The sequence below is a fragment of the Vulpes vulpes genome, chromosome 2 (assembly GCF_048418805.1).
Source record: "Vulpes vulpes isolate BD-2025 chromosome 2, VulVul3, whole genome shotgun sequence".
NCBI lineage: Eukaryota > Metazoa > Chordata > Mammalia > Carnivora > Canidae > Vulpes > Vulpes vulpes.
Window position 1 is genome coordinate 18,383,855 of NC_132781.1, and position 18,018 is coordinate 18,401,872.

At 53.2% G+C, this 18,018-nt stretch overlaps 1 protein-coding gene across 2 annotated transcripts; it reads left to right on the forward strand.

The window, feature by feature from the left end:
• The first annotated feature begins 1,130 nt into the window (after window positions 1-1,130).
• C1QL1 (complement C1q like 1) lies at window positions 1,131-7,594 on the forward strand. 2 transcript variants are annotated; one of them, XM_025986848.2, is made up of 3 exons: window positions 1,131-1,874; window positions 4,278-4,501; window positions 7,277-7,576. In XM_025986848.2, the coding sequence occupies exons 1-2, from the start codon at window positions 1,278-1,280 to the stop codon at window positions 4,452-4,454; spliced, it is 774 nt and encodes a 257-aa protein (XP_025842633.2). In that variant the 5' UTR covers window positions 1,131-1,277; the 3' UTR covers window positions 4,455-4,501; window positions 7,277-7,576. The 2 variants fall into 2 exon arrangements, with proteins under 2 accessions (XP_025842633.2, XP_025842632.2); XM_025986847.2 differs by lacking the exon at window positions 4,278-4,501 and having other exon boundaries at window positions 7,277-7,594.
• Window positions 7,595-18,018: the final 10,424 nt, after the last annotated feature.

Below are 18,018 nucleotides of genomic sequence, written 5' to 3' on the forward strand. Positions count from 1 at the left end.
CTGCTGAGGGGCTGGGGGAGACCAATTTCCCTTCCTGAAGGCTGGAAAAGGGAGCTACCATCCAGGGACTGTTTGTATTGGTCAGAATGAAGAAACAAGGCAGAATGCCCACTTTCTTAGGGCCCCCATTTCTCTCTTGTCTAAACGCAGGAATAAGGGGAGTGATCAGAGGAAAATGGAGGACCAGCCCACTCCCAGGAAAAAGCAGCCTTGTCTGGCTTGGAGCTCGATGAGGAACAGGGAGGCAAGGAGGTATGGGTAAAAGATCCTGCCCGTCCTGAAGGAAGATGGGGCCAGGGAACAGCCAGGAGCCAGAAAAGAGGAGGAGCAGCTGCCGTCAGTTACTCGGGATTTCGCTGGACACCCTGACAGGCACACGATCCCTATATCTCCTGGACTAATGGTCTGTGAAGACCTGTGCAGAATGGCCCCTTCCCCATCTTCCTTTTGCTTTCCTCTCTTCGTCCCTCTCACTCTCTTCCCTCATTGCTCCCAATTCCATACTCCCCACTCCACACTCCCCTCAATTGCTCTCCATCCCCAGCAGGCTGGGGAACTGTCCACCCCAGCCTCCGCCCCCTATGTGCCATGGCCCCCAGAGCCTCCTCGGTTTTCTTCGCAACCAACCCTCGAGGCCTCTCTTCTCTGCCTCCCTCGGCGCTCGCTAGCTCTCCCTGTGGCCGTCTCTTCCATTCGGTCTTTGGTCCCTATTCTCCCCTTCCCTATTGGAGACTCTACTGTTTCTTAGACTCAAGCATCCTCCCCATTTCCCAGTGTCAGTCTCCAGCGCCCAGTCTCCTGGTTCCTCTCCCGGCTCCGGCCTTCATCTCCGTGGCTCCGCCCCTTCGGTGGGCGGAGTCCTACCTCCAGCGGCCCAATTAGGTGCCGGCCCCGCCCACGGCCCCACCCCTCACGGGCGCCGAGCGGCAGGGAGCTGGCGGGGCGGGGCGGGGCGGAGGGGGCGGTGGCCCGAGCGCGAGGAGGCGGGAGGAGCCGGGCAGGACGCGGCTGCCGCCGCTCTCAGTCCGGCCGCGCAGCGGGAGGGAGGCGCGAGGCAGGAGCCGGCGGCTGGGCTCGGCGGCGCATCCAGCGCAGCGCGGCGCTCCGGGCCCGGCCCCATGCCCGCAGCCCCGCCGGACCGCCCTTGAGCGCGGGCGCCCTGCCCGCGCCCCCCGCCCGCCGGCACCATTGCCCCGACGGCGCGGCCGGGCGGCCCGGCGCTCCCCAGGCTCCGCGCCGGCCGGAAAACGCTGCTGGCGGCCGCTGCGGGCGTGGTGATGCTGCTGGTGCTGGTGGTGCTCATCCCCGTGCTGGTGAGCTCGGGCGGCCCGGACGGCCACTATGAGATGCTGGGCACCTGCCGCATGGTATGCGACCCCTACCCCGCGCGGGGCCCCGGCGCCGGCGCTCGGCCCGACGGCGGCGACGCCCTGAGCGAGCAGAGCGGCGCGCCCCCGCCTTCCACGCTGGTGCAGGGCCCCCAGGGGAAACCGGGCCGCACAGGCAAGCCGGGCCCCCCGGGGCCCCCCGGGGACCCAGGTCCTCCGGGCCCTGTGGGGCCACCCGGGGAGAAGGGTGAGCCAGGCAAGACCGGCCCTCCCGGGCTACCGGGTGCGGGGGGCAGCGGCGCCATCAGCACGGCCACCTACACCACGGTGCCACGCGTGGCCTTCTACGCCGGCCTCAAGAACCCTCACGAGGGTTACGAGGTGCTCAAGTTCGACGACGTGGTCACCAACCTAGGCAACAATTACGATGCGACCAGCGGCAAGTTTACGTGCAACATTCCCGGCACCTACTTTTTCACCTACCACGTCCTCATGCGCGGCGGCGACGGCACCAGTATGTGGGCGGACCTCTGCAAGAACGGCCAGGTGGGCCCGGCGGGGGCATGGGGCTGGCCTGGGGGCAGGGCACCCAGGGAGCCCGGGACCTATGGGGACCGGCGGGCACAGGTGGAGACCTACAGCAGCCCCGCTTAGGCATCACACGCGGGGACGGTGGACCGCTTGGCACTAACTCCTCGGTTCCTGGGCACCGGCGCGCGGCATGGGAATGCGGGAGATAATACAAAATAATCAGAGCGCAGGGCTCCCAGGCGCGCGGACTGGTCCTTGGGGACTTGGCCCTTGGGAAGCGATATCTGAGAGCTGGGATTGTGGTTGATACCAGCGGGCGATTAGGGGAGGGCAAAGACGGGCTCTGGGGAGAGGCAGCCTCTGGCGCCCGCGGGCGTCCGGGCGCACCGCTAAGCGCGCAAGCCTAGAAGGCAAGCTGTAGGAGATGTTTTGGACACAGGCAAAGGGAGCCAGGGGCGCAAAGCTTTAGCTGCAATACATCCTCGGTCCCTGAGAAGGGATCACTGGGCAGATCTGAAACCCTTGCAAAACACGGGGCAGCCCGGTGGCTTGGCTTCCCACAGTGTCAGAGCTACAGGCGCAAGAAAGCCTCCTCCGGGGGAAAGTTTTTCCTCCTGAGGCCGGGCAAAGAGATGGAAACTCCCCCTCCCTTGATCTTGCAGCTGCTGCTCCTGATTCCTGGGGCATTCCCTATTCCCATCCCAGGGACGGAAGCTGGCACCAGGCTGGTGGTACTGGGAGGGTAGTGCATGGTGCTTTCTCTCTGAAACTCCTGCCCCAGGGCCAACATCGACCTAACTCTGCCACAGGGTGACAGTCTTGCCCAGTTCCCTTCCCTTTTGAAACCCCCTCCCTTTCCTGTACTCCCAGACCATGGTGGCCAAGCCCCCCCCCCTCCCCGGGGGTTGGGGGGGTGGCTAGTGAGGCAGAGCATCCCAGTGGAAAAAGAGACCAGCAAGGGTCCAAACTAAAGCTAGGATGGTGGGAGTTGGAAAGGAATCTCCTGCAACTGGGACCCAAGACCCTGTTGGAAGCCTTCCCACTGCAGTACTACCCTGAGGTAGAACCTGGCTTGGGGGGTGGGGGAGAGGACAGGCATGGGAGTCAGCACGAATACTACCAGGCACTTGTAAGTCTACCCCCTCTTCTTTCTCTCCTGCCTGCCTCTTTTTCCTACTCTCTCTTTTCCTCATCTCTCTCCTGTGTCTACCGGTCCTACCCAGCTCTCCTGGGTTTCTGGCCTCTGTCCCCTGGGCTTAACACCCCTCTCTATTCCTTGAGTGTCTCTCTCCTACTGGTGTTTGTCAGGCTTCCCGCATCTCTCCTCTTTGTCCTTGGTTCCTGACCAAAAGGGAGGCCTCAGTATCCAGGGAGGGCTCATTCTGCAGACAGCCCCACGATTCTCCTTATTAATCACCAATAAGGGATGCAGCAATGTCACCTTCATCAATGGAATCTCTTCCTTTCCCAAAGAAAGTTTGGGCTGGCCCCGAGCTGAGCCTTCACGGGGTTCGGGGCCCATTTTGCCTGGATAGGGAGCTGGTCACCAGACCACCAGTGGGCCCTAGACCTGGCGCCACCTCAGGTGGTTGCAGCAGGGCCTCAGAGATGAGGCACAATGTGACCCCAAAGGTGATGTGTGCTTGGGCAAGGGGCACTTGCTTCAGTCACTGGGAGGTGAAACCATCTCAAAGCCTCTTCTTTCCTCTTCAGCAGAGCCTGCTGAGGAGGTACTTGCTGGAGGTGGGACCACAGGCTAGTAGAAAAAAGGAGGTGGCTTTAACGAAGGGTTTCAAGACCCAGCATTTTTAACAGTGACTCAGACCATTCCCCCCCAACAAAACAGTGGGGCCTACACTCCTCTCCCCTACATCCTTTGTGACATGATCAGGATTGCTCAAGACTCATTAAATCTCACAAGTCATCCCACATATCCATTTTGAAGCCTTACTAGGAGTCAGGTTTGGAGCCAGGTAGTGGGGTTTGATCCACCTGCTCTCTGGGACCTTGTGGTCTGTGCAGGAGAGAGAGTAGTAACCACATAATATACCCCAGCGATTTGTGTGTCAGAGGAGGACTGGGAGCCCAGATGGCAACTCTGGTCCCCAAATGTGTTAGCTGGAGGGAATGATCCAGTGGGGCCTGCCCCAACCCAGACCAACCTGGTCAAGGGAAAGGATGGCGAACCTGGGTCAGCCCCCATGTCTAGTCCCCAGACATGGCTAGTGAGAAAATAAAAAGATCAATGGTAGAAAAGGATGGCTTAGAGGTAGAAGGGGACATTCAAGTGAGCAGAGAAAGAATGATGGTCCTGGGCAATGTACATGAACAGAACCAAGGGGCTTCTGCCTCCCGTGCCTTCAAGACCAGTGGCAGTGTTGGGCTCTGTGCTTTTCCTTCCTGGCTTCTTGCCTGCAGAAAGGCTTCCAGAATTTCCTCAGGAAGGCAGAGCTGACACTATTCCTTGGCCTTTCCCTGGACAAGACGGGGAGCGGGAGTCACTACCTTCCTGCCTGGTGTGGAGCACCCCCCCATCGATGCCTGAGGCCCAACCTGGTGGCACCAAGCCTTGCTCATGAGGACATGGAGATCTGAGGAGCCTGAGGAAGGGGCTGTAGGTTGGGGGTGGTGCCCTGAGTGAGGTAAGCTCCCTGCAGCTGCCCTGGGAGTACCCAGTTCGGATGGATCAGGAAAGACATGAAATTCATAAACTGGGCCGGGAGAGAGGAGGCTGTGTGGGAATGGGCCAGAGTCCTTGACCAGGGTCCCAGTTGTCCAGGGCAGGAACTTTGGAAAGGTGAATATTACAAATGGGGAAGGGCTCAGTCAACAGGGCCTGAATGAGGTGAGAGGTGGAGTAGCATATACATTGAGGACTCTCATGTAGAGCTCCTCACTGGAGCTCAGCCTGATACCTGACAGAGGGAGAGGGGCTCCTGCTGCCCTTTTCTAGCCTCGAATATCTTTCCGGGCACAGAGCATAGTGCCTAGCACAGCAGGGACCCAATAAATGTGGGACAGCACAAGTATGCCCTGTGGGCCAAGCTGGCTGCCTGGGGGAGCCACTCCTGCACATCCAACACTCTAGCATTGATCAGGGGGCAGGGGCATGTTTCCTGGGTTGTCCCCCCTCCTCCAACCAGGGCCCTGGTCAGATCACTGCCTCAGTTTCCCTTCTAGCAGCACTCTAGGAAGTGATTCCACAGCGCCCCCTCGTGACAAGTCTCAGACTTGCTTTCTTGCTTCCATGGCAACCTCAATTCCCCAAATTTCCCCTTGGCCCCCAGGAGGAGTTAGATGTCTCAACAGTTTCCAGTCTCGGGCAGAGAATCAGGACCCCTGGGTTCCACTCCTAGATTCCCCACCGTCTAAGGATGGAAGGGCATAAATTCTCCCTGCCTCCATGGATAATTAGGATAATCACAGCAACAATCATGGTGATGAATAAATAATAAACATAAGCATAACAGTTCTGATGCCTGTCACATCACCAGGAGATTCCTGATGACAGATGACTGTATTCTAATGGATTTGGCTATTAAGAAGCACACTGTTTTAATGAGTTAAGGCTAAATTAATCTGGGTAATAAAAATAATTGTTATTAGTAGTAATTTATTAGCAAAGATAATGAAATGCATGCGTAATAATAAATACTATGAGGATTAGGGCCCAGGGAACAATACAGAAGTTGGCTGCTTGCTTTGAGCGCTTGCCTAGTAGCACAAAGCCCCATCAAGATTAAAATTTTTTTTTTCTTCACCATCAAAAGGCTTTTATAAAGGTTGCAGTGGTAAGGCAGGATCTTCTCATCCATTTTCTAAACAGAGAAACTGAGCTTCTTGACAGACAGCCTCTTCCTCTCATTTGATTTTCTCTACCTTTAGCTGAACTGTGAGTTTTCCCAGCTAAGTGTGCCCAAACTGTTCCTTCCTTGGTTGAGGAAGAAAGAGGTTGAGGGCAGACAAGGGGCTGGAAGGATCTGGACTTTACCTAACAGACAGCATGCAAATGTGTTGGGTCCTCCTATTGCAGCATTGCTGCTGAGTCAGCAGCTTTGGCACAGCTGACCTGCAACCTCCTCCTCCCGCCCCAACAAGGAGAATGGGCCCTTCCCCTAATTTGACTTGGTCCAGCCCAGACTGTCAGCCCTTGGGAGAGCTACCTTCGGGGAAGGGGAAGGATGGAGAGGGGCTGTTATGGGAGCCCAGCTGGGAGAACCCCCTCAATGCAGCCTCCTCTCAACACCTTGGAGATGGTCCCTCTCTTCCCATTCTCCACCCAGGCTATCCTCGAGAGGCCCCAGATCCTCTGGCTCATGATGCCTTGTGTTGCCTCAGTTGTTGGGGAGGAATTCCTGGAGGGCATTTGTCCACCACCAACCCCCTCAATATCTTATGATTATAGTCAGAGCCCCCAAAAGTGACAGCAGGCTTCACACCTAAATGCTGGTGCTCTCTTGCTTCATCATCCTGCCCATCCCTCCCTTCTCCCATCAAAACAAGGGCCAGCAAAGATATCACATCCGCCTGAGGATCACAGAAAGATGTAAAGCCTGGATTCTCTTCTTCCCACCTACTTCCTTTCTACCACCCTGGGGTGACATAGGAGGAGCCAGAAGTCCCCTTTGGGTGGGGTAAGAATCACAGGTATAACTGACAGCTCTTTGGAGGCCAGTTGCAGTCTCAATCTGAGCCTTGGGAGGGGAAATAATTACCAGACCTTCCATCTCACTACTCCAGTGTGAAAGACTCCAGAATGAAGTACAGACAAGGAGTTTAAAGATTGGGTTCTAGTACTAGGGTGGTTGCCTAGTAGCAGTCTGGCATTAGTCTAGCCACTTGACCCGTGGAACCAAGGTGCACCCTTGTGTCCATCCACTGATGTAAGAACAGGTAGGTATGGCTGAAATATAAGGCATTGTTGTTACAATTAAAGCAAAGAGGAAGGAATGATAAGGAGATAAGGTATGGCCCCCCCATCCTCTGGTTTTCCAGAGAATTCCTCTTTGCAAAGAGGGAGCTCCAGGCTGGGACATCTCAGGGACATTGTTGAGGTCTTCAGCAGGCCAGCCGGTAAGACCTAAAGGAGTTAAGGAGGCCAGCTCCACCTTGATTCCTAATTCAGAACCAGATTACACCTGCCCTAGAAATCCAGGGCTCCTCTATAACCAGGTCCCCAAATACACAGTTATGATTGGAAAGGGGGGGGGGGGGATGACCAGAGAGAAGCTGGCTGAGAGCTGAAGGCGGGGCTTTTAGGGCCTCCAAGATCCTCCCCATGTGGCTGCCTTACCTCTGACAGTCCCCCTCCCTCCCCAACCCTACTTTTCTCCCTCCCTCCCCGCTACCCTCTCACACACACCACCCCTACTCCTCCACCCCCTCATCCCCCCCCCCCGCCCCCCCTCCCCCCGCAGGTGCGGGCCAGCGCCATAGCCCAGGACGCAGACCAGAACTATGACTATGCCAGCAACAGTGTGATCCTGCACCTGGACGCGGGTGATGAGGTCTTTATCAAGCTCGACGGAGGCAAAGCGCACGGCGGCAACAGCAACAAATACAGCACATTCTCCGGCTTCATCATCTACTCCGATTGAGCTCCCCGCGTCCCCCTCCATCCCTTATCTACACCCTCCTCCACCCCCCACCCCGGGACTCCCCTCTGGGCGGGCTGAGGACAACCCAGCCCCCGGCTCCCCAGCCCTGTCTGCGGGCCCTCCCCGGCTATGACGCCCCTGGCCCGCCCTCGCCACCGCCCGGGCCGCAGGCTAGGCTCTCCTGCCCGCTCGCTGCAGAGCCGGGTGCAGAGCGCCCCGTCCCGGCCCCCGGGAGGCGGGGTCCGCCGCCCCCGCCCCCGTCCGCGCTGTATATTTGTACAATAGGACTGTTTATTGCTCACCCTGCTCGCCAGCCCGCCCCAGACTGGGGACAGGTCTCAGCGAGGACCCTGCCCATGCTCGGATGCGCTGCCCTCCTGCTCCAGGGTGGCGCTTCCTGGGAGAGGGGTGGGTTGGGGCTGGATAGCGTCCAAGCACCTGCTAAAGCCCGAGCCCGACCCGGCTGCGCCCCGTCTGACCAAAGCTCTAATAAAAACACTTCCACCCGGCTCGCTTTGGGTCTGTGCCCTGGAGAGGAGTTGCAGGAGGGGACGGTGAACCCTGCCTTCTTCCAGAAAGGAAAGGGGTCTGCTGGAAGTTTCCGGTGGATCTGGGAGCAGGCAGGTGCCAGAATCAGAGCTGCTCTGGGAGGAGGTGGTCCAAGGGGCCCAATGCTCACCACAGCCCAAGAGCAGAAATGGGAAGCAGCCCAGTTGCATCATCATCTTCCAGGGTGGAAATGTTCCATTTGTCTGTCCTTGAAGGTGGCATCAGCAAGGTTTAAACTGCGACACCCAGGTTCTCAATTTGGTACCACTGTGTGTGATCTTGGGCAAGTCACTCGTCTTCCAGCTCTGGGTTAGTGACAGCAATGACAGGAACGTATTTGGCACTAAAAGCTGGTTGACTTTGGCCCAAGCGCTTCACTTCTGGGCCTCAGTTTTCTCATCTATAAAATGTTAGGTGACAAGTCCTACCTTGGTTGACTGAGGATTCAAGAGGTATCGTGTACATGTCCAATAAACACAGCTTTTATTATTTATAATGTCACTGAAAGTTTGCACAACACTTCCAGGTATGGCATCTCACTCAAGCCTCCCAAAAGCCCTGAGAGTCTGGGTGAGTAGATTTTGTTCTTCCAGGGAGATGAAATATCTTTCTTCATGCGACACAGTCACTAAGTTCTGTGATTGCACTTGAATCCAAGAAGCCCGGCTCCTTGAAAACAACACCCTGAGTCTCCTTGTCTTGCCCCTGCCTCCCTTATCTCCTGCAACTGGGACCCTGACATTTGCAGTTAGGGCATTCCTAAATAAAATAGCTAATATTCAGGGGTGCCTGGGGACACAGTTAAGCATCCAACTCTTGGTTTTAGCTCAGGTCATGATCTCGGGGTCCTGAGATCCAGCCCCACATTGGGCCCTGGGTGTGGAGGCTGCTTGGGATTCTCTCCCTGCACCCTCACTCTTGCTTGTGCATGCATACTCTCACACACACACTCTGTCTCTCAAATAAATACATAAATCTTTTTTAAAAAACACAAAAGCTAATATTTAGAGAGCACCCACTCTGCGTCAGGTACCACATGAGAACTTTTTAAATACTATCTCATACATACGTGGGTGGGGTGGGGTAGACTGGCAGGAAATGCTTGAATGCCCTGTAACACGGGTACTGTTATTTTATCCATTTCAGTTGGGGAAATAGATTCAGAGAGGTTAATAACTTGCCAGGGTCACAGAGCTAGGAAAAGGCAAACATCAGTATTTGCACCAGAGACCCTGCTCTTAGCTAGTATGCTATATTTCATAGAGATTTGGGATCTCCAAAGCAGAATGGAGGAAGAATGGCTTTGAGGCAGCTCTGTCCCTGCTATGCACAGCCCTTCCACCCCCACCCCTGCCCTGCAGAGTCTTGATGGACGTATAAGCATCTGCACTGGGCTGCAGCCATGGGGTGAGCCTGTTGGAGAGACCCAATGCTCTATATTGAGCAAGAGTCCCACCTGGCCTCCCCTCCCCCAGCCAGCTCAGCTGGAGAGACCGGAAGGAGGGGTGGCCTCCTTCCCAGTCAGGCCCCATGTATGGACCCTTGTCATGGCTGGCAGCCTTGAATGACTTTCTTTATCCTCCCTTCTCTCCCCTACTTCCCCCTACTGCCAGCTGTGGCCATTTAATAAAATTAGCTTAATGCTTGTTCCTTCCCTGTGGGGTCTGGAGATTGAAATCCGCGGGTCCCCACAAACCCAATAAAACCCCTGGCAGGTCTGGTTGGAATGAGAGTTTCCTCAGGAAAAGTGATTAGATTAGAAGGCGCTTCCCCTTGCCCTCGGTGCCACCCACAGCCCCCTGTGATTCTTTAATGGCCACATTGGCCTGGAATTACCCAGCCACATACCTGGGGGGCTCCCTACCCCTCCCCAGAGGCCACAGGGACTGGGCTGGGACCTCTGCTACAATAAAAAGCATGTTAATCATTTCTGTAGGGAGTGCCTGGCTGGCTTGTTTGCTTTTATTTCTGGTGACCAGACAATCCTCATGTCGTTTTGAAAGATGGGCCTAATATCTCCATTTTGCAGATGAAGAAATCATAGTCCAAAGAAAATTCGTGACTTGCCCATGGTCATGCAGTAAGTGTGTGGCATAACTAGGACTGGACTGAAGCCAAGGACTTTTTTTCTTTTGCAGGGTACCAAGTGCATTCTAAAGTCACTCAGGCAGCATCCCAGCTGTGGTGGTGGTGCGGGAGGGCAGGGAGCATGGGGACTGTTTGGAAAGTGTCTCCCCCATCAGACAGGGGATCCCCAAGGGCAAAGTCTATTTTTTCCCCTCAGACTTGGAATACCTGAGGGCAAGGACTGTGTCTCCACCATCAGAATGGGAAGCTTCCTGAAGGCAAGATCTCTGTGTCCTCCATCAGACTGGTGATCCTCAAAGAGAGTGTTTTAAGTAAGCTGAGGGTAAGGTGTGTATCTCCACTGAAACCAGGAAGGGGGGGGTGGTGTCCTAGATGCAGAGATTGTGGCTCTCCTCTCAGTGGCTCTGAGGGTAGATACTGTCTTTTCTATTAAACTAGGGCATTCTAAGACCAGCCCCTGGGACTGGGGGTTCCCCAAAGGACAGACTCTGACTCCTCATCCAACTAGGGGATCTGTGAAAGCAGAAGCTGTGTCTCCCTTCAGACTGGGGGGCTCCCTGAAAGCAGGGCATGTGTCTCTCCTCCTCCTCAGTTAAGAACTTTCTGGCACAAGAACATTCTAGGGGGGGCAGGACTAGCTGGGTGGTAGAAAGGAGGCCAGACAGGCAGAATGGAGGTCCCACTCTGGAGGAAGGAAGGAAGAAAGCTCCCCATACTGCCTCCCCTTTAGAAAGATGTGTGATTAATTAACGAATAATGTCCCTGCCAGGGGGGTGTTAGGATGGAGGTGCCCCTGGAGCTCACCCACACAAGGAACAGTAGGCCATCCTGTGCCCAGGCAGCTGCTAGCCCTAGGAGCTAGGGCTGCCCTGCTTTCTGGGGTCATGGGCACCAGAGGGGACAGCAGGATCCCACCGCTGGGGACTGTCCTAATTGGATGACTTTGCAGGACGGCCAGGCAGGTGCGCTCAGCTCGCCGCTTCAGCTTGCTACAAACACATCTGCCACGGCGAGGTCTGGGGGTTAATTGCCTCCCGCCTCACTCCTGGTAACCGATATTCCATTTACTGCTCGGAGGGGTTGCTGCCCGGAGAATCAATCCTGGACAAGCATCCAGGAGACAGGGGAGCTGTGGAGGCATGGGAGCTGTTTCCCGGAGGATCTCTGAACACCAGAGGAGGAGGCAGGAGGCAAGGGCCCAGAGAATGCAGCCGATTGCTCCAGGCTACTGAGGACTCACCTGCGCTCTGTTGACCCCAACAGGACCCCAAGGGCTAGAAGAAAATCCCAGGGGCACAGAGGCTGCGCTATCCTAGCTAGCTGTGCTGTTTCCCCTGCCCTGGTTCCTTCTGCATTTATTTATCTGAGTGCCCCCATAAGCTGCAGCAGGTTAGATGCTGTTAATAAGGTTATTTTCACAAGCAATGGAGGTATATTTGAAAAGCGGAACTGGAGGTGTGAGCTCTCCGCTCCCTTCTAGGTAACAAACCTTAAAATCCTACAAATGAAGTGATAATAAAGTGGAAGTGAAAAGTCTACACATGTTGGGAACTGGGAAGGAGTGGTAGGGTTACTGAGAGGTTGGGGGGAGCTGAAGGGAGAAAGGGGAGGCTGGAGGGCGAAAGGAGAGGCTATCCCTCATGCTTTCATTATGCTCCCATTTGTTCCACCTGGGAAGCAAAACCACCGAACAGGTACTCCTATTACGCAGCCGGGAAAACTTAGACCCTGAGAGGGAGCCACGATTGCCACAGTTGGTTCAGAGCACAACTAGAACCAGAGACAGCAGAACCCAGTAGACACGCAACAAGTAGAGACGGAAGTGGGATCAAGTCCTGGCCATGCTCAGTGTTTCAAGAAAAGACATATGACCTTTCTGAGCCTCAGTTTCTCCATCTATAAAATGGGGCCGGGACGCCTGGGTGGCTCAGGGGTTGGTTGCCTGCCTTCAGCTCGGGCGTGATCCTGGAGACCCGGGATCGAGTCCCACGTCGGGCTTTCCGCAGGGAGCCTGCTTCTCCTTCTGCCTGTGTCTCTGCCTCTCTCTGTGTGTCTCTCATGAATAAATAAATAAAATCTTAAAAAAAAAATAAAATGGGGCCAATAAAGTATCTACTTGAAGGGCTGTCATGAGGCAGTGCAAAGAATCTGTTTCATGGGGCATCTGGGTGTCTCAGTCAGTTAAGCATCTGCCTTCAGCTCAGGTCATGATCTCAGAATCCTGTCATCAAGCCCCACATTGGGCTCCCCGCTCAGCAGGGAGTCTGCTTCTCCCTCTCCCTTTGCCCTCTACTCATGCTCCCTCTCTCACTCTTTCTATCTCAAATAAATAAAATCCTTAAAGTAATAATAATAATAAAGTATCTGTTTCGTAAGTTTTTTTTAAAGATTTTATTTATTTATTCATGAAAGACACAGAAAGGCAGAGACACAGGCAGAGGGAGAAGCAGGCTCCATGCAGGAAGCCCGACTTGGGACTCGATCCCAGGTTTCCAGGATCACGCCCTGGGCTGAAGGTGGCGCTAAACCGCTGAGCCACCCGGGCTGCCCTGTTTCATAAGTTATTTTTTTTTAAAGATTTATTTATTCATTTAGAGAGAGAGAGAGAGGCAGATACATAGGCAGAGGGAGAAGCAGGCTCCATGCAGGGAGCCCGACGTGGGACTTGATCCCGGATCTCCAGGATCACACCCTGGGCTGCAGGCGGCACTAAACCGCTGAGCCCCCTGGGCTACCCTGTTTCATAAGTTATAAAGCAAAGTGCAAATGCATTATTAGCATTACAACACCTGTCCCTGAGCCCCATGATTTAAACATCTTTTGGTTGCACTTGATGCCTGGGTGGCTCAGTGGTTGAGCATCTGTCTTTGGCTCAGGTCGTGATCCCAGGGTCCCGGGATCAAGTCCCAAATCGGGCTCCCTTCAAGGAGCCTGCTTCTCCCTCTGCCTATGTCTCTGCCTCTCTCTCTCTCTCTGTGTGTGTCTCTCATGAATAAATAAATGTTTAAAAAAAAAAGAAAGAAAGAAACAAAGCCTGGGGATGGTAACGATGGTCATGGGAGAAGATGAAGATTCCTGGGTTGTTCACTCACTCTGTAACCCCAAAGTGAGTGTGGGGCCTTAGGGAAGGGGTCGGTTTGGGGTACCCAAGATCTGGAGCTAAGTGTTGAGAATGGGTACCCTGAGTGCCCCCAGGTCCAGTGTGGACTCCCCCAGTCTTCTGTTCTATGGCTTCCAACTTGGGATGAAAGCACAGGATACCCTGAGGCTGTGATCCACTGCCTCTCCTTGCTCTGCTTGTCTCAAAATTACTAACTAATAACCATCTTCAATGGGTCAGGCCCTAGCTTGGTGTGATTCCAGAGATGCCTAAGAAACCATCTAGAGATTCGAGATAGCACAGGAATCAGAGACATCCTGGACACAGCGCTATTGGAGGGGCAGGGGAGGCTTCCCAAACAGTCAGGAAGGGTTACTCTGAGGGAGCTGGGCTGAGTGGAGGCTTACAATTACTTACATAATGTTTGGAAAGGTTTTACAAGTGTCTGTTCCTCTGAAATCTCAGCCCTGTCTCCCTCCCCAGCAACCCCTCCTCCAGTCATTGCTGAAGCTGTCCTCTTGGGGATGGAGTTGGTGGGGGTAGAACCCAAGGAGCTGAGAGTTTTCTCTTCTCTCATCCAAAGGCTTGGGAAATAATGGAGCTAGAGGAACGACATACACCCTCATCGCTGTATCAGCTCCTAAGTTATAAGAACAGCTTATGTACTATTCTAAGAACTTGGAATGCATTCATTCATTTAAGCCTCACAATGACCCCACAAGGTAGTTACCATTATCATACCCATTTTTTGGGACAAGAAAACTGAGGCACAGAGGGTGAATTAATTCATGCAAGATCACATGGCTTACCCTTTCCCGGAACAGCCCTCTTGACTCGCCATTCTCTGGAGTAGGAGAAGGGCTGAATCTCACTCCCTCCCAGCCAGAGCAGTCTCCCCAACGAGGTCACCTGGCACCCCATCCCACAATGTTTGCTGCCTGGCCAGCTTGTGCAGGGGCAGGGCTCCTGCCTTTCCCCAGATGGTGAAGGGCAAATTTTAGGGTTCCTTCCCAGGCCCCCAGGACACAGGCCCCTTTGCTCCCTGAGTGAGGACCCCAGCCTGCATCAGGACAACTGCATAGGCCAGGCAAGTGACAGACCTCTCCTGCCTGCCCCGAGCCAAGGATAGATTGGCTAGGCTCGAGGCTACTTCCACTGCATGCAGAACACCTGCTCATTATTCAAAGCCCAGCTCTTTGCCTGCTCTTCCATGAAGGCTTCCTGAACTCCCCCAGCGGTCATCTGCTGGTCTCCAAGGCCATACTGAGAGCATCATCCACATAACAATGCCTGACTCAGTACATAACACTGTGCCTGCCACATAACCGTTCTACCATAATAGCAGCGATTCAAACATCTGTCACACTTCTAAACTACCTCCTGGTGATGGACGCTGTGATACACTGCCCAGGTCTCTCTCAAGAAGGAAAGCTCTATTCCCCAGCTGCAAGGAGCTGCTACCAAGTGGCTCTCAGCTAGCAGCCCCCTTCAGGGATGGCCTCTGCTGATGGGAGCTGCTTCCCCCAGTGTCCTGGCCACTTCTCAAGGCAGCCTGTTTACAGACAGATCAACATGGAGGTTTAAAGGCCTAGTCCCTTATCAGAGCCTTTATACTCAGGAGAACTCAGAAGACTCTTCCCAGCTTCAGAGCTCCCAGCTCAATGTCCCTCTCTGCCCAGTCCTGCTTCCCTTTCTTTCTCTTCTACATGTGTTTGTTCCAAGAGCAAACCCGAGTAAACTTCCTGCACACCGATCTTCACCTCACAGTCTGCTCCGCAGAGTACCCAACCTGTGACACCTACCTCGGGTCTCATCCACTCACTAATTCCTTCAGCCAGCTTTATTGAGTACCTATCATGTGCCAGGTTTGGCAGCAGAGGCAGGAGGTGGAATGTGAAAGCTAACCAGCCAATTGGTGATTATATGTCCTACCTCCCACCAACCTCTATGGTAAAATCCACAAACTTTTCTGCATCTGGTCCTCTCCTCTCCTACTCCTTTTTGCCTCCATGGAAATGCTGTTCCTGCTTCCAGGGCTCAGCCTGCCACTGTGCTCTGCATCCAAAGCCCTCCCACCAGGATGGCCAAATCTGTCCTTATTTGCGCAAGACTTCCTGGTTTTCAAATTGAAAGTCCTATATTCTGGTAAACCCCTCAGAGCCCCAGCTGGCCTAATCAGAATGGTTGACCACTGTATCTCCCAACTTCTCGGGGGCTTCACTTAATTCATAATCCCACCTCTCTTTACTCTTCAGCTGCTCACTCTGTATCAGCTCTTTCTCATCATCATTTAAATCCCTACCTTCAAAAATCCTCCCTTAACCCCGCATTTCCTTCTAGCCTCTGCCTCCTTCCTCTGCTCCCCTTGACAGCCAGATGCCTTAAAAGAATAGTTACTGGGCAGCCTGGGTGGCTCAGCGGTTTAGTGCTGCCTTCAGCCCAGGGCCTGATCCTGAGGACCTGGGATTGAGTCCCACATCGGGCTCCTGCATGGAGCCTGCTTCTCCCCCTGCCTGTGTCTCTGCCTCTCTCTCTTTATCTCTCTGTGTCTCTCATGAATAAATAAATAAATAAATAAATAAATAAATAAATAAATAAATAAAGTCTTAAAAAAAAAAAAAAAAGAATAGTTACTACCTTCTCACCTCCCACTCCACTCTGGCTGCTGCCACTTGTCTGAAACTGCTCCTGTCAAAGCCACCTATAACCTCCTTGTTGATAAACAGAGTGGACACTTTCCAGTCTTGACTTCCATGCTAGGCCAGACCTTGAATTATGTCTTGGACTTGGTTAAAGGACCTTCTAAAATTGATCTGTATCTGAAGCAGCAAATGCTACACCTAGGTGCAAAGAATGTGCAGTGAGAAGAGCGCAGGTGAGATGCTGTGCCTCCCCTCAGCCTCCTCTGAGTACTTAGGGTCGGTGATCCTGCCAGCTGCAGATCATGAGATATCCACACACCTCACAGGAGCAGAGAGCCTGTCACCTTTCACAACATATTGGTCATATCATCCCAGAATCATCTGCTACCATACAAAGTAAAAATTCTTCACCTAACCCTCACATCTGGGTTCTAGGCCTCAAAATTCTAGTTAGGCCAATGCCAGGCCAAACTCCCTTTACTGGCATCTGTAGTGTAGAGCTCAGGGGCTTTCCATTTGTGTCCACGAAGGTGGGCCTGGGCAGGCCCTACCAAGGCTTCTTTTTTTTTTTTTTTAAACTTTTATTATTATTTTTTATTTATTTATGATAGTCACAGAGAGAGAGAGAGAGAGAGAGAGGCAGAGACACAAGCAGGCTCCATGCACCGGGAGCCCGACGTGGGATTCGATCCCGGGCCTCCAGGATCGCGCCCTGGGCCAAAGGCAGGCGCCAAACCGCTGCGCCACCCAGGGATCCCCCTACCAAGGCTTCTTAGCGTCACAGGCTCCGTTGACTCTCTTACCTGCAAAATTTTTTTTCTTTGGCGTCTGAGATCCAAAGAACAGCAACTTTTGCTCCAACCTGCATGCCACTTTCCCCGACCCCCTTTTTTGTTCTCATTATAGCCCATATATCACATCATTTTCAGTACTTGCTTAACTATTTTCTCCCATAGTTTGCAAGCTCCATGAAGGTAGGAGGTGGTGTTTATCACTCACCACTCTATCTTCTGGGCCTACCAATAAATACTTCTTGGATGAAGGAACACAAGAACACCTATTACCATTTCATTGGATGTCTGCAATGTGTTACACTTACATTATTTGTAATCTTTGTAACAAGCAAAGTACTTAGCTTGTTCCCTGCCTCACCTCATCTTCTCCAGCCAAGTGTCCAACCCAGGATTGAACCAAGGCAAGACCTGGCTGACAAGGACACAAGAGGAACCTGTACACTTGGTCACTCCTGGGGGCCCCCAAGCCCTCAACCATACAACTAACCTCTGTTAAAATGCATATCCCAAAAAAAATAAATAAATAAAAATAAAAATAAAAATAAAAATAAAATAAAATGCATATCCCTGTGAGAGGGGAGGGGATTCTTAGGCTGGAAGCCATTCTTTAATAGTTGTATTTCTCTTGGTTAGTGCTTATGGCAAGAATACCCTGGTTTTACTTTTTTTTTCTTTTAAGATTTTATTTATTTATTCATGAGAGACACACAGAGAGAGGCAGAGACATAGGCAGAGGGAGAAGACTCTCACAGGGAGCCTGATGCAGGGCTGGATCCCAGGACTCTGGGATCAGGACCTGAGCCAAAGTCAGACACTCAACCACTGAGCCACACAGGTGCCCCAATACCCTGGTTTTCTTGTAGTTTTACAGTAACAGCACTTTTGCATCATTTTCTCATTTTATTCTCCCCAAAACAATGGTATTCCATCAAATAGCAGGCAAGGGAGGTCCAGATAGGTGAATGAAGAGTGGGTCAAATCAACCAGGTATTAAATAGTGTCTCTATTATCTTTCTTTTAAAGATTTTATTTATCTATTCATGATAGAGAGAGAGAAAGAGAGAGAGAGAGGCAGAGACACAGGCAGAGGGAGAAGCAGGCTCCATGCAGGGAGCCCGACGCGGACTGGATCCCCGGACTCCAGGATCACGCCCTAGGCCCAAGGCAGGCGCTAAACTGCTGAGCCACCCAGGGATTCTCGTGTCTCTATTATCTTGATGTCAGGTCCACCAAGGGAATTTTGCCTCCTGCCTTCTCACAAGCCTCAGACCTGCTAATCGTCCCAGTAGTGGGGACAGATCAAGTTAATGAAACTGGTGAGTAATTGGCTCCTGGCAGCCACCACCTCTTTTATCCTGATCCGATTCATACAAAGCTATCCCCTTACAA

Coding starts and splice junctions, on each gene's coding strand:
- C1QL1 (XM_025986847.2), top strand. CDS start 1,278: ATGCTGCTGGTGCTGGTGGTGCTCATCCCCGTGCTGGTGAGCTCGGGC. Junction 1,875..7,276: donor ACCTCTGCAAGAACGGCCAG/GTGGGCCCGGCG, acceptor CTCCCCCCGCAG/GTGCGGGCCAGCGCCATAGC.